At 38.0% G+C, this 25,450-nt stretch overlaps 2 protein-coding genes across 5 annotated transcripts in view; one reads left to right on the top strand and one right to left on the bottom strand.

The window, feature by feature from the left end:
- The window catches only part of MAP3K19 (mitogen-activated protein kinase kinase kinase 19), a 62,629-nt gene extending 57,852 nt beyond the window's left edge, over positions 1-4,777 (bottom strand). For both annotated transcript variants that reach the window (XM_049616178.1, XM_049616179.1), the window contains exon 1: positions 2,856-4,777. The gene's annotated coding sequence lies outside the window, so the exon portion shown is untranslated. The remainder of the gene's footprint in view (positions 1-2,855) is intronic.
- A 9,111-nt stretch (positions 4,778-13,888) lies between these two features.
- The window catches only part of RAB3GAP1 (RAB3 GTPase activating protein catalytic subunit 1), a 111,034-nt gene continuing 99,472 nt past the window's right edge, over positions 13,889-25,450 (top strand). Inside the window, exons 1-3 of one of the 3 annotated variants that reach the window (XM_049616180.1) lie at positions 13,889-13,953; positions 14,054-14,109; positions 18,660-18,735. In XM_049616180.1, the coding sequence (XP_049472137.1) occupies positions 13,936-13,953; positions 14,054-14,109; positions 18,660-18,735 (150 nt within the window). In that variant the 5' untranslated portion in view covers positions 13,889-13,935. Of the gene's footprint in view, positions 13,954-14,053; positions 14,110-18,657; positions 18,736-25,450 lie in introns of those variants that run through there. The other 2 variants (XM_049616181.1, XM_049616182.1) reach the window with 2 other exon arrangements.

The following is a 25,450-nucleotide window of genomic DNA, read 5'->3' as shown; positions in this document are numbered from 1 at the left end:
ATCAACATCCAGCACCACAATGGTCCATTTGTGACAACTGATGAACCTACATTGACACATCATTATTATGTAAAGTTCAGAATTTACTCTTAGGGCTCACTCTTGGTGCTGTACACTCTAGGACTTTGGACAAATGTATAACGATATGTATCCACCTTTATATTATTTAAAGTAGTTTCCCCTAGAAATCTTTTGTGCTCTATCTATTCAACCCACTGCCCCTGTCCCTCAACCCCTGGCAACCACTTGTTATTATTATTATTATTATTATTTTTTTTTTTTTTTTTTTTTTACCATTTCCAGGGTATACCTTTCTTTGTGCAAGCATTCAGGTGATTTCTATCATTAGACAACTTCTGGAAACATTGACCCACTGATGAGAATCCAATCCACAATCTTTCTTGCAATTCATTTTATTTTATTATTGGTATTTAACATTACCATGTAATCCTTTTGACATAAACTTCCTAGGATAAATACCCATTCTTTCCCCCTAAATTTCTAATAGAGAATAAGCTGAAATAGAGAATCAATTCCTCAAGTCTCTCCTTACTTTTGTTCAAAGTACCATTACATGGGGGTGGGAGGGTGGGGAGGGTGGGTGATGGGTATTGAAGAGGGCATCTTTTGGGATGAGCACTGGGTGTTGTATGGAAACCAATTTGACAATAAATCTCATACATTAAAAAAAAACAAAGTACCATTACATAATGATAACGTAATAATTACAGCAGTAATATCCAACATTTATTGAATGCTGAGTACATGCCATATGTTATTCTAAATAATTTATATATAGTTTATCTATTTTATTCCAAACAACACCATCAGGAGAGGAGGATTATTATCCATATTTTACAGATGAGGAAAACGAAGCACAGACGTTGGCAAAATGAGATATCACACGGGAGATGTGTGGGCGCTAGTGCCCAAAAAGACTTAACGCAACTGGCATTTAAAGGAACATTTGTAAAATACGCCTATTTTCATCTCCTTGTTTGGATCCTAGCTAGAAAGGTTGGGGTTAATCATACCCATTAGCAGTACTGGGCTGGGTCTAGCTTTCCTCTTGTTTTATTTTATTTTTTCTTTCTTCACTTTTGATCTTCTTTCCCGCTCCCCTGTGCCTCACAAGACCCAATCTAATGTGCACAAGAAGCCTCAGACATGCAGATATCTTTAAAGGCATATGGTGCTGTTATGTATGTGTGCATGTATTGTAATATATAGATCTTGTTGCTTACTTTTTAACTTAACGCTTTGTTTTTAAGCTTTAACCTTATACTTACATGCACCTCTGGTTGTTTGCTTCTAATGGCTGTATAGTATGCTTCTACCATACTTTATTATCCCGTCCCTTGGTTATGGACATGGAAGTTTCCTCCAACTTCCCACTCCATAAACAGCACTGCAGAAATACACTTGTTCAGGCCATGTTATACACTGTGCAGAAGTTTCCCTCAGGTGAATGAGCCGAATATACCTAATTTCACTAAATACTGCCAGATTATTCCCCAGAATAGCTGTATCAATTTATACTCTCACTGGTAGGGCCTGCCTATTTTCTTTAAGTTCTTCTAAGGGAAGCAGACATTCGGTTGATTGCTGTTACTTAATCATCATTAACATTAGCATTGAATAAGCAGTGTACTTGGAACTTTCCTAAGGGATGAAGGATCAAATGATACACTTGAAATTAGGCCATAGATAAATTTAAAATCAGTATACATATCTGTCCCAGCAAACAGCTTCAAGCATGAATTTATGTACTTATTTTGGAAAGTGCAACGGTACTTGCAATATCACAGGTAAAAGAAACACCTTCAGAAATAAAGAATAATTAAAACCTGTCTTTCAGTAAAGCTAAAAATCAGATACTCAAATAATGACTAGGCAATAAATATATATTTATATCACCAGTTTACTCATAAAGTGAAAATAAACCCCCAAAGGAATTTCTTTCCAAAGTTATTACCCTTAGCAATGAAATGACAATAAGTGTTTAAGAGTTGTGGTTTAATTCTTTAATGTAACCTTCGAGTGAGAGCATTTCACAAGTAGTATCTACTATTTCAATAAAAAACAAACATTAAGATTTAAACCAAACTAATATAAGGCTGTAATTTTAACTACACTGGAATTAAATTTTTTAAAAGTAGGCTCCATGACCAATGTGAGGCTTGAACCCCTGACCCTGAGTTTAAGAGTTGTATGTTCTACCGACTGAGCCAGCCAGGTGCCCCTGGAATTTAAAAAATGTTTTAAAAAGAAATAAACTAGGGGCACCTAGGTGGCTCAGTTGGTTAAGTGTCCGACTTCAGCTCAGGTCATGACATCCTAGTTCATGAGTTCGAGCCCCACATCGAACCTACTTGTAAAACAAAGTATCTTATTACCCTGCTTACATTTCATTTGACATCTTATGTAATTAAGACTTAGAGCAACGGGAATCTCCTTTCACGTTGAGAAAATACGGCTAGGACTCATATATATCATACTGAATATTTACAAGAAGATTTATATCATGTAAAGTTATCACGTATTTAAGTGGCTAAACTAAAATAAAAGATTGTCCCTAGGTATATTTAAATCGAACCAAGTATTGTATACTTTTCTTCCCCTTACCAGTTTAGCTTGTGATCTAGATCGCCTAAATATTAGAAAGGATTGTCTCAATATTTGAAAAATCAAAGATAGTTTATTACGGCAACTCTAAGGATATAATTATTTGAGATTAGGACAGTTTCCTCTATCAGTTTACCTGATGTTCCTCCTCTGGGACAACCTTTGGGGAGAAAAAAATGTTGCAACATATGGCATTACCTAAAGTGGGCTGAAAAGGAGATTTGGCTTACCTATGTCGTGTTTTGCTGTGGGAGCTGATACACAGTTGAAGAAAGATGGAGAAAAACAGCAGTCCACGTCATCCTAATTTTTGGTGGCAGATTTCTGGGGCAGCTGTCAACCAACACTTCAGTGAGGGATCCATTTAAAAGCAGCATAGATATAGATTTTTTTTTCTTTGATTATTTTCCAATGTTGCACAGCTCAAAGTACTTAAAAAAATAATTAAAGCTGGTTCTGTGTGCACAAACCCTTCAGTTAGCTGCAAAGAGACTGCTTAGTTTACAGGCTGTCACCCAGGCAACCATCCACTGTGCATTTAGCTTTGAGAATTGAAGGCAGGACAATCTTGTCCAGGAAGGAAAACAAGCACTGTACACTCTTCAAAGCTGCCATTTAAGTGCCTAAAAGAGTTGGATGTTAGTGTCCTTCCATGGTTGGCACAACTGCCGTTATCATCTTATGCAGTGAAATTTTCTCCAGGAAAACCATACCTTTGTAATTGCCATAATGTGCTAGAAGGATGCCTTTCTGAATCTGAATATAAATTGCAGCATGAGAGAAACCAACAGGTTAACCCCAAACCCTGGTTGCATTCTTAGAGTCATATTTGAAAAAGCACCAGTGAATGGAAATTCTTACATGAGAACATATTTCTTGTCTAGAGTTGTGATATTCCCAAACAAGGTCTTCAGTTAACAGACTGCATGTTTGTCCCAGTCATAAACGCTAATAAACCCAGCTGAAAGAGACTTTAAATTCTGGACAACAAAAACACTCTCCTGAGGAAGTAGACTCAGGCACTCTAAAACATAGGGTCATCTGCCATTTGTATGCTGCTAGATTTTTTAATGCAACTTACCGGAGGATGCAGGGGGTTTTCTTCTACAGATGTACTTGTTATATATGTTCAACTGAAGAAGGTGAAAAAAATACTTTACCATAGTAACAGCTAACATTTATTAAATGCTTACTAGGTTAGTCCTTTACATGAATGACGTCATTTAACCCCTACAACAGCGCCAAGGAGTTGATTCTATAATCATCATTATTCATCCATTTTACAGATGAGAACATTGAGGCTTAGAAGAAATTTAAGCTAATAAATGGCGGCACTAGGGCCTGAATCAAAGCAACCTGACTGCAATGTTGAAATATTCACCACTTACTATGTTAACACGCAACACCCACACCCACACTCACTCACTCACATACTCCTCAAATGAATGAACACTCAGAGATTGCTAGGTTTATGTATACTCTTCCATCATCCATTCAGCCTGGAGCACTTTAACGCTAATCCAAGCACATGCAGGTTGTTACTCTGTTTTACTTTCTATTTTTTACTTTTATTTTAGTGAGAGAAAGACAGCAGGGGGAGAGGGACAGAGGGAGAGAGAAAGAGAAAGAATACCAAGCAAGTTCCATGCTCAGTGCAGAGCCCAATGTAGGGCTCAATCCCATGACTTTGGGATCATGACCTGAGCTGAAATCAAGAGTCGAAAGCTCAACCGACAGAGCCACCCCAGTATCCCTCTCTATTTTACTTTCTACAAACTTCCTTGTTTCTGCTGCCAGCAGGAATGGTATTTTTTCTTAGCTTTTATGCCAAGAGGAAGTTATAAGTACTGTACTTTCTCATGTTTAGGATTTCTGCAGTGTTATCTTTGGGCTTAGGCTGGTCCGCAATCCATGAATCTTTGTGTCGGTTCCTAAAAACAGTAATCTTTCTCTTGTCTCTCATTTTGAGAAACAGTCATTCATTCAAATCATGTTTTTTTCAAGAAACATGAGTTTTCAGAAACAGTGGCAAGATAAGCATGCAAACAAGGACAATCCAGTAGTCCCCCCTTATTGTCAAGGGATATGCTTCATGACTCTCAGTGGATGCCTGAAACCTCAGATTGTACCTATAATAAAGTTTAACTGTAAATTAGGCACAGTAAGAGATCAGCAACAATAATTACTAAGAAAATAAGCAAATAGAACAATTATGACATGATACTGTAATAAAACTTATATCAACATTGTCTTTCTGTCTCTCAGAACAATTTATTGTCCTGTGCTCACCATTCTTACGATGCTGTGAGATGATCAAATGCCTATGTGATGAGATGAAGTACGTTAACAACGCAGGCATTGTGCTGTAGTGTTAGGCTACTACTGACCTGCTGACAATCCATCAGAAGGAGGATATTATGCTTCCTGAGGGTGGTTGACCTTGGGGAACTGAAACTAGGGAAAGCAAGACTGAGGACAAGGGGAGACTCCTGTATTGTATTAGGAGATAAGGCTGCCACAGAGCTATGTAGTAGGCTCTAGGGAAGCATGGAAGGGGAATGCCTAGCTTTCTGAGTTGGAAGGGCTGGGGTATATTAATTAGTTTGCTAGGCCTTCCATAACAAAATACCACAGACTTGGTGGCTTAAGCAACAGTTCTCACAGTCCTACAGGCTAAGAAATCCAAGATCAAGGTGTTGGCAGATTTGTTATCTCCTGAGGCTCCTCTCCTTGGCTTGCTGGTGGCTGATTCTTACTGTTCTCATACGGTCTTTTCTCTGTGCACAGGCACCCCTGATGTCTCTCCACATGGCCTAATCTCTTTTTTTTCTTTTTAATAAAAACACCCATATGATTAGATCAGGGGCCACCCTAATGGTCCCATTAACTTAATCACATCTTTGCAAGTCAACTCCAAATATAGTCACATGCTGGGGTTCTAGGGATTAGGGTTTCAGCATATAAATTTTGGGGGAACACAGTTCAGCCCATAACAGAAAGGCATAGGGAGCCTTCAGAGAATTATCTGAGCTGAATTTGAAGGACAAATAGTTCACCAGGAAAATCACAGATGGAACGATACTGCAGGATAAACTAAACAACAGCATGTCCAGGGGAAAGATAAAAGCATGAAACGCTGAAAATACTGTTTCACGTGTGTGTGTTTGAAAAGCAGAACACACATGGCAGGGCTCGGGGGGATGGTAGGGGTGGGGTGGAGGGGAAGTGGGACTATTTCCAGCTGAACTGGGAGACAATTAAAAGATTTTATTCATGGAGAGATGTGATCATATCTGTATTTTAGGAAGATCCTCCTGACTGCAAGAATGAAAATTAATTGAAGAAGAGGTGCAGATAGAAATGATTAAAGATTATTAAAATGGGTCAGGAAAAATATGATGGTGACATAACCTAAATCAATGGCCGAAAAGATAAATGACCAAAGAAAAACAAGTGAAAGATGTGAAATTACTCTTTATAGGAGATGAATACAAATGGCCAAGAAACACTTGTAAAACTGGCTAAGCTCACCAGGGATCAGGAAAACATAAATCAAACCATGTTTTGTTTAGCATACTGACAAAAATTTAAGAGAGTTATTATAATATTAAATGTGTGAAAAAATGGCTACAATTATACACTATTAGAGGGTATGTAAATTTGTAACATTCACTTTGGACATTGCAATCTGGTGCTATCTATTACCTTAAAAAATTTGCTCATTTTTTGAGAGACAGAATGAGTAGGGGATGGACAGAGAGAGAGGTAGACACAGAATCCAAAGCAGGCTCCATGCTCCGAGCTGCCAGCATAGAGCCCGATGCGGGGCTCAAACTCACAAACTGTGAGATCATGACCTGAGTGGAAGTCAGAGGCTTAACCGACTGAGCCACCCAGGCGCCCCTTTATTACCTTTTAAAATGCACACATTCTTCAGCTTGGTATCCCCATTTCTCAGTATTCACCCTAGAGCATTGCTACAGGGTGCATTCTGACATGTGATCATAAAGATTCAGGTATAATGAAATTTTACCCTAGTTTTTTTTCAGAAAACTTTTTTTAGAAAATTTATTTTGGAAAATTTCAAACATGCAAAGTAAACAGTATAGTATAATGAGCCCCCACGTACTTGTCATCCATCTAAGGATGTTATTTTTTTAATTATTATGTTTTTGCAGGGGAGGGATGGCCAGAGGGAGGGAGGGGGAGAGAGAGAGAGAGAGAGAGAGAGAATATGAATCTCAAGCAGGCTCCATGCTCAGCACAGAGCCCAATGTGGGGTTCGATCCCACAACCCTGGGATCATGACCTGAGCCAGAATCAAGAGTCAGATGCTCAACCGACTGAGCCACCCAGGCACCCTGAAGGATGTTATTAATAGCTTTAAACAGTAGATCACTTACATGTCAAGTCACAGAAGACAAATAAAAAGTAGTACATCTATGCTTTGAATTCTGGAATGCTGTGCAGATTAAAAAAGGAGGAAAGAGCTTTATATCATGTTTTAAATGGGATCCAAGTCATATAGTTTAGTAAAAAAAAAAAGCGGGTTGCCGAATAATGCATATACAGTAACATGATACTTGCATGATGTGGTTGGGAGCACACGCTCAGGAGCCAGCCTGATCACTTAGCAGGCATACAGCTTGGGCAAGTTACCAATGCTCTTTCAGCCTGTTTCGTCATCTGTAAAGTAAGGGTGTATAATAAGAACATTATCTACGTCACAGGGCAATTATAAGAATGAAACGAATTAAATATGAGTAAAACACTTAGAAGAACGCCTTAGAATAAGAAAAACACTTAGAATAAGACATTCTTATTTGTGCAAAAAATTGATTAAAAAGAAGGTAAGAATATATTTTTCAAATACACAAATATGTATGTAAAACATAGGAAGAGGTCTGAAAAAACTCATGCTTAACTCGTATGAGCAATTTTATCTTGAGGATATGAGAATTGAAAAGACAGTCAAGGAGGCCATTTGTTTTAAACATATGATTTGAACTTTTTTATGAGAAGACATTCTCATTACTTGTATAACACTTGAACAATTTAAATTAAAATATGATTCTTAGATCTACCTCTGGTGACAAATAGTGATTTAAGGATCTCTTACCAGGCAGTATATTGCAGTACATAAGTGGGCCAATGCAAAGAACAGAGATAAATGGAAAATAGGAGATTATCTGCAGCAAAATGGCAGATGCAGATGAGATGGAAATTAGCCCATGTAGTTTAGTTAGAAACTAAACTGAAGTGAATGTTAAAAGGGATCCGAGCAGGGGTGCCTGGGTGGCTCAGTTGGTTAAGCATCCAGCTCTTGATTTCAGCTCAGGTCATGATCTCACAGTTTGTGAGTTCGAGCCCCAGGTTGGGCTCTGTGCTGACTGTGGGGAGCCTGTTTGGGATTCTTTTTCTCTGTGCCCACCCCCACCATGCTCGCTCTCTCTCTCTCTCTTTCTCTCTCTCTCATTACCTCTCAAAATAAATAACTTAAAAGGGATCTGAGAAGATCAGCAAGCAATTGAAGATACTATTAATGTAGAAGTAGTTAATGAACCTTAGAACAAACAGCACAATGCAAAAGAAGGTTGGGATTAGACCCAAAATCTTGCCTTTATTAATCATCTGTGGCTAAAAGAGTTCACTCTCCCTAACAAGAATGGAGTTTAATCATTTCTCTTAAAATTCTCCAGAGATTCCTTGCCTTGGTGACTGTACCTCTTTCTAGTTCAAGAAATAGTGGAGCACTTGTTTAGAATGTAAAATATTGTGTGGGGCACCTGGGTGGCTTAGTTGGTAAAGAGTCTGACTTTGGCTGAGGTCATGATCTCACAGTTCATGAGTTCCAACCCCCCATCGGGCTCTCAGCACAGAGCCCCTTTTGGATCCTCCATCTCCCTCTCTCTCTGCCCTCCTCTGCTTGCACTGTTTCAAAAATAAATAAACATTAAAAGAAAAAGAGAGAATGAAAATATTGTGTGTTCTGAGAGGTCACTTGGATATTTTTCAATCACTTGATTTAAAAAAGAGTTTTAAGAAGTTGGATTAGCCATCACGCATCTCTTTCTAAACCATATTATATTTATGTCTTATCTCAGACTGTGAGCACCTCGAGGGCAGGGATTAGTCTTTGAATACCTCCGTAGGATTGACCATTGCTATGACTTGATTAATATTACTGAATGAGTGAAAACAAATGCTGTCTGAAAATTGTGCTTTAGAGATTTCTCTCTTAAGGGTTTCTTATTTTCATAGCAGGTGTTTGTCTTCCAGGTGTACCTTCTATTGTAGTTGCTGTCGCGGCACAGAGGCATCCAGGTAGATGGGGATGGTGTAGTCCCACTGCTCTTTCTCCTCTCACAATATTTGCTATCTCGCTAAGACCTAATTAAACTGTTATGCCCCCACATTTCTCTGAGGACTAAGCCAACGGCGATTTTTTTCCAGGCATCTAATCCCTTAAATTGCCTATGTGTCAAAATTCTCCCCCTGGCTATTACTGGTTAACACCTTGAAATAACTGAAAATTATGCCAGGGAGGAAATGTGCTTGCAACAGAAAAACCCTTGCCTTTGGATGTATAGCAAAAGAGCTCTTAATACTGAAGAAACAAAATCTTTTCTGCCTTGTGAACCAGTGAAAATCTAATAAAAGTGTGTCTCCCCTGGGTACTTTACATCATTAGCATCCTGGTTTCACACTTTGCTTTAGCAAATAACTTATTTTAAAAGTTTCTCCAGGGAGAAGACAAGAAGCCAAAAATATCTCAGAAGAAAACTTTACCTAGCAACTCAAGAAAGCGATTTCATACAGTTTCTAAGATTTAACTTCATGTAGCAAAGTCTTTGTGATTTTTTAGTTTCTGATTTTGGTATGTACTGAAACTTCTTCATGGATAAGCAGGGAGGAAAAACAAAGTAATGCTCAAAACCACACTGAGATACCACCTCACGCCGGTCAGAGTGGCTAAAATTAACAAATCAGGAGACTATAGATGCTGGAGAGGATGTGGAGAAACAGGAACCCTCTTGCACTGTTGGTGGGAACGCAAACTGGTGCAGCCGCTCTGGAAGACAGGGTTGATGTTCCTCAAAAAATTAAAAATAGATCTACCCTATGACCCAGCAATAGCACTGCTAGGAATTTACTCAAGGGATACAGGAGTGCTGATGCATAGGGGCACTTGTACCCCAATGTTTATAGCAGCACTTTTAACAATAGCCAAATTATGGAAAGAGCCTAAATGTCCATCAACTGATGAATGGATAAAGAAGATGTGGTTTATATATACAGTGGAATACTACTTGGCAATGAGAAAGAATGAAATATGGCCATTTGTGGCAACATGGATGGAACTGGAGAGTATTATGCTAAGTGAAGTAAGTCAGGCAGAGAAAGACAGATACCATATGTTTTCACTCATATGTGGATCCTGAGAAACTTAACAGAGGACCATGGAGGAGGGGCAAGGGGAAAAGAAGTTACAGGGAGGGAGGCAAACCATAAGAGACTCTTAAATACTGAGAACAAACTGAGGGTTGATGGGGGGTGGGAGGGAGGGGAAAGTGGGTGATGGGCATTGAGGAGGACACCTGCTGGGATGAGCACTGGTGTTGTATGGAAATAAATTTGACAATAAATTATATTTAACATAAAAAAAACAAAGTACTGCTTTACATGTGAGTAGCATTTTCTGGTTTTCATGGTGCATTCATTATAAATGCTACCACCACCGTCGATCATCTACTACATGCCAGGACACTGTGCTAACCATTTTACATAGAGACATAGAAAATCTTTGCCATAATCCTTTGCAATAAGAGGTCTTAGAAGTCCTATTTTACTAATGAAGGCACTGGGGTTTATAGGAGTTAAGTAATTTTCCCCAAGTCATCTACTGTAGTTAGTATATGGCTGAACCTGGATTTGTCTGACCTTAAAACCTACAGACTTATTTCAGTTGGTGGGAATCTTAAAAAGTGAAGTGAACAAGTAACTCTCCTCCTTTGGTATGTACAAATCTTCCAGTGTCTATGTCTCTACCCATTTTTTCTTCCCTTCTTTCTCTTCTCAAAAAAAGCCAACCTAACCACATATCCTTCCTTCACTGGTATACATGCTCTGAATTCCACCTTGCTGCACATAACTCCAGGGAGTGCTACTCATGGGGTGGGGGTGGGGAGTCCCTTCTGAAGCAGGACTTCTCAAGGCAATGTAAACAGTGCCACCAGCTCTGGATTTCCTCCTCTCTCACCTTCACAGGAACTTCAACTCTCCCACCTCCCTTTCATCATCAGTTTCTTAGATTATCATCAGTACACAAACATATCTGCTCTCCTCTGCCTCAAAGACAAAGGAAAACCCCAAGAAACAATAACAATTGATCACCCTTGACCCTATCTTTCTCTTACTTGCTTTTCAGGACTCAATATTTACTGTCTTGAAACATACTCTTCTCTTGGGTTCTGTGCCATCCTCTTTCCTTGCTTTCCTATTTCTCTAGCCATTACTTTCCTCCCTCTTTCATGGCATACATTTCCTTTATCCATCCTCTAAATATAAAATGTTTTCAGGTCTTCAGATGAGGCTTCTTTTCTTCTCTTTCTATATTCTTCTTTAAAAATTTCTTTTAACGTTTTATTTATTTTTGAGACAGAGAGAGACAGCATGAACAGGGGAGGGGCAGAGAGAGAGGGAGACACAGAATCGGAAGCAGGCTCCAGGCTCTGAGCCATCAGCCCAGAGGCCGATGCGGGGATCGAACTCACGGACCGCGAGATCGTGACCTGAGCTGAAGTCAGACGCTTAACCTACTGAGCCACTCAGGTGCCGCTTTATTCTTTTCTTAAATCACTTCATCTGTTCTTGTGTCTTAAAATCTACCAAATTATTATCTTCACCCCCAGGTCTTGCCTCTGAGTCCTAGTCTTACACTCAGTTTTCTCCTTAACAACTCTCCTTGAGTATCTTACAAACCTGTTGCACTTCACACTTCCCAAAGCAAACACTGGTTGCCTTGCTCCATCCAGTCTTGTTCATCTCAGGAAATGGCATCATCCCGACACATTTCCTTGGGCCAGAAACCTGAAAATTATCTTTGATTCCCTCCTTTCCCTTATCTCTACTTTTATTATTTTTAAATGTTTATTTATTTTTGAGAGAGGGAGAGAGAGATAGACAGAGCACAAGCATGGGAGGGGCAGAGAGGGAGACACAGAATCTGAAGCAGGCTCCAGGCTCTGAGCTGTAAGCACAGAGCCTGACGCTTGGCTTGAACTCACAGACCATGAGATCGTGACCTGAGCTGAAGTCGGATGCTCAACCGACTGAGCCACCCAGGCACCCCTCACTTATCTCTACTTTTAATCCATCATCAAGTCCTGTCTATCATATCTCCAAAATGCATATCAAATAAGTCACCATGTGTGCTAACCACCCTAGTCCAAGCCTTCACACCATCATCTTTCACTGGATGCTTTAATAGTCACCAGCTGTCCCTACTTCTTTTTGCAACCCTCCCCTGGTTCTGTTCATAAAGCATCTAGACTTTTGCAAAATGTAAATTGGATCACGTTGGTCTCTTGCTTAAAACATTTCAGTGACTTTCACTGTGCTTCAAATAAAGTCCAATCTTGGCCTAGAGTGCCCTATATGGTCTGGCCCATTCCTATGTCTCCAACTGCATCACCAATACTGTGCTCTAAGTGCTCACTTTTGGTTCATTGGTCAGATCAGACTTTCCTACCTTCGAGCCTCTGGACATACTTAGAAGCCTTCCCCACTCCCAACCTGGTTATGATATCTTATCCTTCTGCTCTCCTCCAAGATTCTTCTTGTCAAGATTACCATTGACCTTGTGTTGCTAATACTAATGCTGATATATGCAGCACCTCTTCTGTTGTGCAGCAAACTTCTGGTTTCCTTATTAGACCCTGAGTTCCTTGAGGTCAGGGACCACATCTACAATACAACTTACTATTCTAGCACAGTGACTGGCTTATAGTTAGGTGTTTAATAAGTGCTTGTAAAATGAATGGAGGATGCAAGTTGAGACCTCTTGGGAAAGACTGCTGCAGTAGTAACTCACAATCCCTCATTGATATGGTAGGCAGAAACTAGAAGGAACATTAGAAGACAAGGGTTCAAGGTTTGGCACTAGCAATACCTATTGTTGTTAAAATTCTTCTGACCTTAGATTCCTCACCTGCCCTATCTATATCATCAAATTTCTGATATATCTAATGCTTATTTTAAGATTAAATTTTTTTATTGCTGAAGCTGAATTTCTTAGTCTTCTATCACCAATTTCCTTTTTGTAGGTTGCAAAACTTAAATGAGATTTAATCTTTTTAAATTTGTAATCATGAAAATTATCAGACCTAAAAGAAGTAGGGAGAATAGTATAAACACCCATGTACACATCATTAGCTTAAACTATTATCCACTAATATCTAATCTGGTTTTATTCCTAGCCCTACTCATTTCCCCCTCCCGTTATTTTCAAGCAAATCCTAGACATGGTGTCATTTCATGACATATACTTCAGTATGTATGAATTATAATTGTCAACTGCTAGCTGCCACCCCTTCTGTTCCTCAATGGCTTAAAAAATGAAGTATTCATTGAACAGTATGTTGCTTTTCCCAGAAACCAGAAAACTAGCACGACTTTATCTCATGACTGAACCAACTGTGTAAATTCTTTGAGGGAGGTAGAGGAGGGTGGACATTACAACACCTAGCTCTGAGCCTTGCAATCAATAAGCAGATGTTTAATGAAAAATTCAATTCAACGTGGTTGAGGTTAAAAAAAAATTTTTTTTTTAATGTTTATTTATTTTTTGAGAGAGAGAGCACTAGCAGGGGAGGGACAGAAAGAGAGGGGAAGACAGAATTCCAAGCAGGCTCCAGGCTCTGGGCTGTCAGCAGAGAGCCCGACGCAGGGCTCAAAACTCACTAACAGGAAATCATGACCTGAGCTGAAGTTCGACGCTTCACTGAGCCACCCAAGCGCCCCTGGAGTTTTTAATATAATTTTATCCACAGGAATCTAGGACCTTGTCTTACCTCTTTGCTTGTGTTCTTTTCCTGAATTCATTACTTTACAGGAATATTTCAAATTCAAAGCTTTTTTGTTTGTTTGTTCTAAATCAAATGATTGCAGCCTTCGACGACTTCCAAACAGGACTCACTACCAGGGGGCGGTGCTGCGCCGAGGCCCGGCTCCGCCCTCCTTTCCCCCCCTTCCCCAAACGCCCTGCTCTTCTTCCCAGCATACCTAGCGCCCTTCGCGGCGCTCCTCAAGATGGCGGCCGACAGTGAGGTGAGGCGTTTGCTCTCTTTCTATCCCTGCCTGTAAGTTCTCTCTTCCGTGTCAGCGCCCCGGGGCTCAATCTGTTTTTCTTTCCTTCCTTTTCCCGTAGCCCGAGTCCGAGGTATTTGAGATCACGGACTTCACCACTGCCTCGGAATGGGAAAGGTGAGTGAGTCGTATCCTTGGTTATCAGTACCTTGGGCCCCGGAGTCTTCGTGCCACTTCCCCAACATAGACCACACGTGACACTAATTCTGCGGTAAAAGTAAGACCCGCGAGCCCCCAGCTCTGCGTCTCCTCCGGTCTCTAGGCAGCTGTAAGTAAGCCTCTTGCGTCTGAACAGCCCGGGCCCGCCCCCATCAGCCAAACACCTGAGATGCGGCTTTCAGAAAAAGTTTTGTTTACTCTGAGAGCACTTTCCTTAGAACGGTTGTTGCCCACCCGCAGAAACAATGTCCGTGGCTACCACGTCCGTTCCTGTTTTCATTTGCGATTAACACATTTTGTGATCATAAGCAGTGAACTTCGCAGCTGCCTTTTCCTTCTGTGTACGTCGCATATCCATTTGTGGAGGAGGCCTTCATAGTGCTGGTGGTTGTCCATCTGCTACTTTCCCACCATCTCCATCCGGTCTTTTAGAATAACCTTTTAAGACAGGCTGCAGATGGCTTTGGAACCCTTCGGTTCAAGTTGTTGCTGAAATTTCAGTGGGTCATGTGCCCAGGCTTCCTATTCTCAGCAAACCTCTCTGAACAGCTGAGAGAAATCGTTGTATCATTGAAATTAGTTGAAACCCAGCTTTGTGGAGGAGTGATAGCTTAGATGGAGAAACTTTCTGGTCGGTATCACAGAGACCCTTCTGGGTGTCCGATCAATATTTAGTTTGTTGGAACATTTTGTAATCTTTCTGGTTGGAGAGGAAATTTGTACATGTTATGTCATTAGATGACATAGTAAAATATAAAAGATCCCTGCTGGTATAATAGTTTGATTTGTGGTGCCTCCCCCAAAAAGAAAAGTCAGTTAGACATAATCATACTGGCAAGGCTGTATTGGGTAGATATTCTGGTCCAGAATGTTTAATATTAATGGAAAAGAACAAAATAAAACCTTTGATCTGTGTGGGGTTTTTTTTTTTTTTGAGTTTTTTAATGTTTATTTTATTTTTGAGAGAGAGGCAGGGGGAGGGGAAGAGAGAGAGGGAGACACAGAATCCCAAGCAGGTCACAGGTTCAGAGCTGTCTGCACAGAGCTGGACAGAGCCTCGAACTCCTGAATCATGAGATCATGACCTGAGCTGAAGTTGGACCCTTAAGCGACTGAACTACCTAGGTTACCCCTGGGATTCTTTTTTTTTAGGTTTATTTGTTTATTTTGACGGGGGGGGGGGGTGGGAGAGAGGGAGGGAGGGAGATACAGAATCTGAAGCAGGACCTAGGCTCTGAGCTGTCAGCACAGAGCCTGATTCCAGGCTTGAACCCAGGAACCACGAGATCATATCCTGAGCCAAAGTCAGATGCTTAATCAACTGAGCCACCTAGACACCCTGATCCACGTGTAGGCACCCTGATCAGAGCTTGCAGTCCGCTTCGGATTCTGTGTCTCCCGCTCTCTTTGCCCTCACCCGCTCGCATTATGTGTGTCTCTCTCTCTCTCTCTCTCTCTCTCTCTCTCTCTCTCAAAGATAAACAAACATTAAAAAAAAAAATTAAAAAAAAAAACCACCTAACTTTTTAATCACTTATCCTTTGCAGAAATATTTATTGAGTGCCAGTTTGTCAAATACAGTGCAGGGCATAGGGATGTGATCAATAAAAATAGACAATTCCTGCTCTTAACATACAGTCTAATGAAGGAGACAGACATGAGTCAAATAATGATACACATAAGTCTGTAATTAAAATTGAAATAACTGAGAAGGGAAAGAAACCTGGTTTTACAAGAGCATGTGACAAAGGAACCTAACAGAATGAGGAGTCAGAGGAAAAGACCCTTCAGCTGAGGTCTTGAGAGCTTTCAGGGGTAAAGTTATTCAATTTTTTGGTCAAATCTCCATACTTCAGTAGAACCCAATTTTTCTCTTTTAGCTAGTAACTGATAGAATTCATAAAATAAGTACTTTAGTATGTTCCTTTTACTGTGAAAGCAATATTATCTTAAACGATTTTTATTAAAATAATACTTCATAGTAGAATAAAAAAGAAAAATATAAGAAACCTGTAATTGTACCACCAGGAGATTGTTACTATTAATATTTTGAGAAAATTTCTTCTATGAGTGTTTTGTAAGCATTCTGTGTCAAAGCATATTAATACTTGTTTCTATATCTTCAATTTTTTCACTTAATGTATGAAATGAACATTTTCTTATATCCTCAAATGGTCTTCAAACTTGATTTTTTATGGATGCATACTATTTCATTCAGTGGATATACCATTAATTTACAACTTTTGTGCACTTAGTTAGGTAGCTTCCAGTTTTTTTTCCTTTATAAATACAATGTACATTTTACTTGCAAATTTTTGCTCACATGTGGTTACAATAAAAATTTTTATTTCCTTTTTTTGTAAACATGTTAACTTCTTTCTAGAGCATTTTCAAACTGATAATTAACCTTTTGATTGAACTACCCAGAAGTGAGTCAGTATATTAATACTGCCTTTCATCTTAAAGAGGACTTGATTACAAGGTTCATTTAAATTGTAATAACTCTGGTTTATCATTACTATCATTACTGTCTTAAAACAAATGTAAATATTAACTGATAATGTCACTGAGGGAAAAAACCTGATGGCTTTGAATATATTTTGACTGGAATTAACTCTAGTACTCTAGTAATATGACGTAGGGTTATAGGGGAGCAATTTTGCTATTAGATTACATCATACTTAAGTTAGCTTTTTGGAGTAATAAAAGCCTTCTGAAAGTGTCTTTTAACAGTACTACTGAGATTTGACAGTTTTTAATTTGCTGATTGAGCATATTACTAGTCAGAATTCATTCTCTTTTTAATAGATCTGGTTCATCAGTAGATTTAAAGATTATATAGTGATTAGTATTAAAATCTGTCATTTATTCCTTAAAGCTGACAAATCTACTTGTTTCTTTCCAGCTGTCCCTTAAAACATGTTTTATTTATTTTTCATTTTAAAGTTTTACTTTTTAAAAATTTATTTATTTTGAGAGAGAGAGAGAGTATGCAAGTGGGGAACGGGATGAGAGATGGAGAGAGAATCCCAAGTTGGCTCAGTGCTGTCAGCACAGAGCCTGATGCTGAGTTGGATTCCCTGAACAGTGAGATTGTGACATGAATCAAAATCAAGAGTCAGACACTTAACAGACTGAGCCACCCTGGTGCCCCAAAACATGTTTTATTTTATTTTATTTATTTATTTATTATTATTTTTTTCATGGGAGAAATTCTTTATTTAGATGCTTCAGTGCCCAAGAGACAGAGCATAAGCAACATGTTTTATTTTAATGAGCAAAGTTCCTAAATGTTTTCTTTTGAGGGGAGAGGTAGGCAAATCAATTCCTAAATATCTTCAAAGGAAAAGTTAATTTAAATAGATTAGTTACTTTGAGGGTAGGGAAAAGATCATTGGTTTCATAGTTATTTTTAGTAGTATCCTTTTAGTTTTTCATTTTTTTTTTTTTTAATGTATGTTTATTTTGAGAGAGACAGAGTGCATGCACCTGAGAGGGGGCAGGGCAGAGAAAGGGGGAGAGAGATAATCCTAAACAGGCTCTGCCAGTGTCAGTGCAGAGCGCAACATGGGGCTCCAACTCCTGAATTGTGAGATTGTGACCTGAGCGGAAATCGAGTCAGGCGCTTAACTGACTGAGCCGCCTAGGCACTCCTGTCAGTTTTTACTTCTGTTCCAAATTTATTATATACATTCTAATATAGAGACTTACTCTTTTTTATTTTTTATTTATTTTTTTATTTTAGAGAGAAAGCATGAGAAGGAGGGAGGGACAGAGGGGGAGAGAGAGAGAATCCCAAGCAGACTTCATGCTTAGTACAGGGCTGGACACAGGGCTCAATCCCCCAACCCTGGGATCATGACCTGAGCTGAAATCAGGAATTGGATGCTCAATTGATTGAGCCACCCAGGTGCCCTGAGATTTATTAATTCTTAATTTAAATTTTATGGAAACAGATTGCCTTTGTTGGGTAAGCATTGGACTTTAAAATTTGGGATGCCTGGCTGGCTTGGTCAGTAGAGCTTGGGATTTTTGATCTTGGGGTTGTGAGGTTGAGTCCCACACTGGGGGGTAGAGTTTACTTAAATAAATAAATAAAATTTATTAAAAAAACAGAATTTAAAAATTCTTGGATTGCAGAGGATTATTTCCACATTTATTCCATATCCATAAATTAGACTAATAATACTAAACTTATTGAGCCTTCTCTGATAAAAATGTTGAAATTTAAAAACTACTTTTTTGGCATACCTGGTTGCTCAGTTGGTTGGGTGTCTGACTTTTGATTTTGGCTCAGGTCGTGATCTCATGGTTTGTGAGATTGAGCTCCACATTGGGCTCTGTGCTGAGCCCATAAATGGGCCCATTAATACTCATTGTCATTCTGTCTCTCTCTCTCTCTTAAATAAATTAATTTAAAAAATACTTTTTTTAAAGAAATTGTATAACAGTAGTAAAAAAGAAAAAAGCGCTGTTACATATTTAGAAAGTTTTTTTCTCATTACTAGGTTTATTTCCAAAATTGAAGAAGTCTTAAATGACTGGAAACTGATTGGAAACTCTTTGGGAAAGCCACTTGAAAAGGTCAGATTTATTTGCTGGTGTCTCTAAATGAGTATTTACTTTGAAATTTCTATTTTTTAAGCCCTTTGCTGCATTTGGTACATTTGAATTAAATGTTTTTTTAAAGTTATGTATGAGCTATAAGCATAAAGTGGCATCTGGAAGAACTTGGATTTGAATCTGTGGCAAAAAACAATGTAAGACATTTGTGAGCTCTTTTTAAATAAAATTTTATATGTACAATGTCATTCTTTATGAGTGATTTCTATTTCCTCTAATGTTTACTGCTCTTTTGCTTTCTCCCTTAGAGTATTAGAAAATCTTTTTTAAAGGTTTTTTGTTTTTTTTTGTTTTTTTTTTGTTTTTTTTGTTTTTGGCTAGTCAGAGAAACATTGCAATTACCAATTACCAGCTACTTGGGTAGAGTATTTTGCTTAACTAATGAGGAAAAATCTTGGTCCTAACTGACTTGCTGTTGTTAGCAGCTATTTCACTCAATTTTTGTATTTTACAGTACCATTAATAGTATTTACTCTCTCCCTCCCCCTTTTTAACCCTGTGGATGTTTTGAAGATATTTAAGAATGAAGAAGTTATTTGGTAGAATAAAAAATTGAGGTAGAACTTTAAGATGTTGCTGGATATTAAGATATTCTTACTGAGATAAACCATGCCCCAAATATTTACTGAAGAATGTATTCTGAGGACAAACCTAGATTTTCTCTTTTTCACTAACAGGAACTAACAATTTGATTCTAGGCTTATGTAGATGCTTTGTTTTGTTAGATAAATTTTTTTTGAAGTAAAAATGATTATTTTTATTATAAGTCTATTATTAACTGCAATTTATCCCTCTGTAAGGAACTCTCAATTCTCAATATTCATGAGTATTTTTAAGCCTTATGGTGATGTTAACAGAATTTGAGACTATCAGAGCATCAGCATTTTCTTCTTTTTTCATATAAATAAGAGCAGAAAAAGTAACACTGCATATAGAAATTACACATCATTAAAAAAATTACATAGCATTGAAAGATATGCTGAATATAAATACATTAAAATATTTTTAGGATTACATTTTTTGAATAAAGGGAAAATGAAGTTTTCAAACAGATTATCCTATTCCACTTGAAACAAATATATAACAACAATTGTTATAGATGACAAAATTAAGGGCAAAACAAGGTAGATATAACTGGAGTGGGCAATGATTTGCACCACCAAAAAGAGAGCTAAATTGAGTATTTGTGAGCTCTGATGTTATATTCCTTAATTCTTTCATCTGTACCTATTTACTGAGTAGCTCCTGTGTGCCAGATCTGAAGAAATAACGAACAAGGCAAGATCCATGTTGCCATTGAACATAAATTCTGATGAGGGAGAGAAGTAATAAATAAGTAAAGAAATAAGATTAAAATTTTAGATGCTGAATTCAGTTTTGGGATAGAAACTGGGTAATATATTCAAAGTGGGTATCATACTGCCAGGCATGTAGTGGGGGTTAAAGGAATGTTAACTCTCTTCAACCCTTTTCTCCCTATAGATAGTAGTAAATAAATGAGATAGAGAAGACATGAATAGATTGCAAGGTGAGCTATTAACTATGATGAATAAGATTAAAGAAAATGTAAAGGACGGGTTGTTCAGTATATAAAAGAAAGTTTAAACTGTGCTTGAAGAGATTTTAATTCACAGGTGGGATAGTGATTATTAATTGTCTTCCTCCACTGATGGGTAATTAAGATACTTTTTAAAAAAAAAAAACTTGAATTATGAAAAATTTCAAACACTTGTAAAGTAGACAAAAATAGTATGATTAACCTCCATGTGCCCATCACTCAGTTTCAACAATGTTCTGCCATTTTCTTCTTTCAGTCGTATCTCTATCAACTCCTACTCCCCACTAGATTTTTTAACTTGTTTTAAAAATAAAAATCGACATATTGCACAAAACTGCTTAATTTTGACAAACGTTTACTTCCTTGTAACAACACTGCTCACTCAAGATACTGAATGTTGCTGTCACACCAGAAAGGTCCCTAGTGACCCTTTCCAGTTAATTCCCATGCTTCTCACTCATGTCCCCCAGGCATCTGCTGTTCTCTTTTTTCTTTTAAATTGTAGACTACTTTTGCCTCTGTCTTGAATTTTGTATATATATGGCATCGTATGGTATATATTTGTTGTGCCTAACCTTTTTACATATTTTTGACATTATTCTAGAATATTGCGTGAATCACCATTTTTTCTTTTTATTGCTGAGTAATACTCTGTTGTATGAATATACTACAGTTTGTTTCACTTGTTGACAGACATACTGGCTATTATGAATAAAGCAGAACATTCTTGCATGAGGCCTTTGGAGATGTATGTTTTTATTTCTCTTGGGTAAATACCCAGGAGTGAAATTCCTGGGTCATAATATAGGTATATGCTTGACTTTAAAAGAAACTGCTGAAGCTTTTTGTACCATTTTATCCCCCTACCAGCAATACATAACATCAGTTTGGGTAACTGCATTCTCACTAGTTGCTTGTTTTCCACTCTTAAAAATTTTAGTTGTTCTAGTGGGTATGTAGTTTGTAGAATTAATTTTTATTTCTTATTCTGGTTTTCATTTGTATTTCTTTGATGAGTATTAGTATTGACTATCTTTCATGTGCTTATTAGTCATTTGTCTTTATGAAATGTCTGTTCAAAATTTTGTCCATGTTTATTTTTATTTTTGAGAGAGAGAGACACACAGATCGTGATTGGGGCAGGGGCAGAGAGAGCTGGAGACGTAGAATCCAAAGCAGGCTCCAGGCTCTGAGCTGTCAGCACAGAGCCTGATGTGCGGCTCAAACTCACGTATTGTGAGATCATGACCCGAGCCAAAGTCAGATGCTTAACTGACTGAGCCACCCAGGCACCCTGTCCATGTTTTAAATTCATATGAGTTTTTATTGAGTTGCAGGAGTCTTTTAGTTCTTTTATGTATTCTGCTTGTTAAGTGTTTTCTCAGATAGTTTTGCTAGGTCATGAAGATACTTTTTTAATGTTTCCTTCTACAGGCTTTATCATTTTAGACTTTAGGCCTATGATCCATCTTGAACTAATATTTGTATATGGTTTGAAGTGAGGAATCATGGTTCAGTGTTTACGTATGGATATCCTCTTCTAGAACTCTCTGTTGAAAACACTTTTCTCCATTAAATTGCTTTGTCACCTTTGTTAGACTGTTGACATAGGGAGTCATCTTCTGCAATCTGTATTCTGTTTCATTAATCTATTTGACTGTCCTGATGTCAGTACCACATTGTCTTGAATACTGTAGTTTAGGGTTTCCCCAACCTTGGCATTATTAAAATTTTGGGCCAGATTGTTACGAGGCTGACTCATGTAGTACAGGATATTTAGTAGTATCCCTGGCCTCTAACTACTAGATGTCTAGCACTCTCCCAAGGATGGCAACTAAAAATGCATCTAGACATTGCCACATGTTCCCACGAAAGGCAACATTGCCCTCAGTTGAGAACTACTGAATAGCTTTGCAGTAAGTCCTGAAGTTAATGTAAATTCTTTAGCTTTTATTGTTTTCCCAATATTGTTTTCTCTGTTCTAGGTCTGTTATGTTTCCATTATGAATTTTAGAGTAAGCTTGACAGTTTCTGTAAAAGGGATTATGATTATGCTGGAACTGATTGGATTTGTGTTCAATTTCTAGACTACTTTGGGGAGCAGTGGCATTTTGACAATCTTGAACATGGCCCATCTTTCCATTTATTTAAGTCTTTAATTTTTCTCAGCACTGTTTTAAGGTTTTTGGTGGAGGTCTTATGTATCTTTTTTTATTTTTAATGTTTATTTTTGAGGGGTGGGGAGGGGCAGAGAGAGAGGATCCCAAGCAGGTTCTGTGCTGTCAGCACAGAGCCCGAGGCAGGGCTTGATCCCATGAACCATGAGATCATGACTTGAGCTGAAATCAAGAGTTGGACACTCAATGGACTGAGCCACCCAGGCGCCCTGCATATCTTTTTAAAAATACATTATTAAGTATTTTATGTTGTATGTAGTTGTAAATGGAATTGTTTTTTAGTTTCATTTTTCATTTGTTGCTAGGACGTAGACATACAAAACATTTTGTGTGTTGACTTAAAATTTTTTTTATTTGGGTATAGCCAACACATAATGTTATGTTAGTTTTAGGTGTAAAACATAGTGATTTGACAGCTTTTTACATTATGATGCTCACAAGTGTAGCTATCATTTGTCACCATATAGCACTATTACAGTATCATCAACTATTTTCCTTATGCTGTGCTTTTTTTTCCCATGACTTATTCATTCCATAACTGGAAGCCGGTGTCTCTCACTCCTCTTCACCCATTTTGCCCAGCCCCCAACCCACCTCCCCTCTGGCAACCATTCAGTTTGTTCTCTATGTTTATAGGTTGTGTGTTGACTTTGTATCTTGAGACCTGGCTAAAGATTCATAATCTTATTGTTAATTCTTTTGCGTTTTCTACATTCATAATCACCTTGCCTGCAATTAGGGATATTTTTCTTTTTTTACAGGTTTCGTACCTTTTTGTTTTTTTTTATTTTAAATTTTATTTTGCTAATGTAGAATGCAATATTGGTGTGTGTGTGTGGTTTTTTTTTTTTTGCATCACTAAGCATTTAATTTTTTTAATTTTTTTAATTTTATTTTTTTAATTTACATCCAAATTAGTATATAGTGCAACAATGATTTCAGGAGTAGATTCCTTAATGTCCCTTAACCATTTAGCCTATCCTCTGTCCCTCAACCCCTCCAGTAACACTCTGTTCTCCATATTTAAGAGTCTCTTATGTTTTGTCACCCTCCCTGTTTTTATATTATTTTTGCTTCCCTTCCCTTCCCTTGTGTTCATCTGTTCTGTGTCTTAATGTCGTCATATAAGTGAAGTCATATGATATTTGTCTTTCTCTGACTGACTAATTTCACTTAGCATAATACCCTCTAGTTCCATCCACATAGTTGGGAATGTCAAAATTTCATTCTTTTTGATTGTCGAGTAAACTCCATTGTATATATATATACCACATCATCTTTATCCATTCATCCATCGATGGACATTTGGGCTCTTTCCATACTTAGGCTGTTGTTGATAATGCTGCTATAAACATTGGGGTGCATGTGCCCCTTGGAAACAGCATACCTGTATCCCTTGGATAAATACCTAGTAGTGCAATTGCTGGGTCATAGGGTAGTTCTATTTTTAATTTTTTGAGGAACCTCCATACTGTTTTCCAGAGTGGCTGCACCAGTTTGCATTCCCACCAGCAGTGCGAAAGAGATCCTCTTTCTCCGCATCCTCGGCAACATCTGTTGTTGCCTGAGTTGTTAATGTAAGCCATTCTGACAGGTGTGAGGTGGTATCTCATTATGGTTTTGATTTGTATTTCCCTGATGATGAGTGATGTTGAACATTTTTTTCGTGTGTCGGTTGGCCATCTGGATATCTTCTTTGGAGAAGTGTCTATTCATGTCTTTTGCCCATTATTTGTTTTTTGGGTGTTGAGTTTGATAACCTCTTTATAGATTTTGGATTCTGACCCTTTATCTGATATGTCATTTGCAAATATCTTCTCCCATTCCGTCAGTTGCCTTTTAGTTTTGCTGATTGTTTCCTTTGCTGTGCAGAAGCTTTTTATTTTGATGAGGTCCCAGTAGTTCAGTTTTGCTTTTGTTTCCCTTGCCTCCGGAGATGTGCTGAGTAAGAAGTTGCTGCGGCCAAGATCAAAGAGGTTTTTGCCTGCTTTCTCCTCGAGGATTTTGATGGCTTCCTGTCTTACATTTAGGTCTTTTATCTATTTGAGTTTATTTTTGTGTATGGTGTAAGAAAGTAGTCCAGGTTCATTTTTCAGTAGTCAGGTTTCATTTTATGCATGTCGCTGTCCAGTTTTCCCAGCACCACTTGCTGAAGAGACTCTTTATTCCATTAGATATTCTTTCCTGCTTTGTCAAAGATTAGTTAGCCATATGTTTGTGGGTCCATTTCTGGGTTCTCTGTTCTGTTCCATTGATCTGAGTGTCTGTTTTTGTGCTATGTACCTTTTAGTTTTTATTGTTATTGCACCAGCCAGGTCTTTTTTTTTTTTTTTTTTTTAATTTATTTACTAAAATAGCCAGTAATCTCTGTCATTTATGCAGTTATGCACAGTATCATTAGGGCAATCTTTTTTATTTGTTTTTTTAAGTAAACTCTGTGCCCAGTTTGGGCCTTGAATTCATGACCCCGAGATCAAGAGTCACATGTTTCTATTGACTGAGCCAGCCAGGTGCCCCTAATGAGGAATTTTAGTAACATGTTGAATAGAGCTGTTGAGAGTGGACATTCTTGCCTTCTTCCCATTGTAGAGGGGAAGTGTTCAGTGCTTCAGCATTAAGAACATCATAGGTTCTCCATAGGCGTCCTTTATAAGTTTGAGGAAATTCTTAGTTTGCTGAAAGGTTTTTTTTTTAATCACGAATGAGTGTTTAATATATTGAAATCTTATTTTGTATCTATTGAAATAATCATGTGGTTTTTCCTTTTTGTTTTCTGAATGTGGTAAATTGTGTTAATTTTTTTTTATTATGGTAAAATATATATAGGATTTATCATTAGGTGTAAAACTCAGTGTCATTAAGTACTTTGACATTGTTGAAGTTTTCATCACCAACAATCTGTGAACTTCATTCTCCTTAAACAGTAACTTCCTCTCACCTC

Source organism: Panthera uncia, assembly GCF_023721935.1.
Source record: "Panthera uncia isolate 11264 chromosome C1 unlocalized genomic scaffold, Puncia_PCG_1.0 HiC_scaffold_3, whole genome shotgun sequence".
In the NCBI taxonomy this organism is placed as follows: domain Eukaryota; kingdom Metazoa; phylum Chordata; class Mammalia; order Carnivora; family Felidae; genus Panthera; species Panthera uncia.
This window is presented reverse-complemented; position numbering and strand designations above follow the sequence as displayed.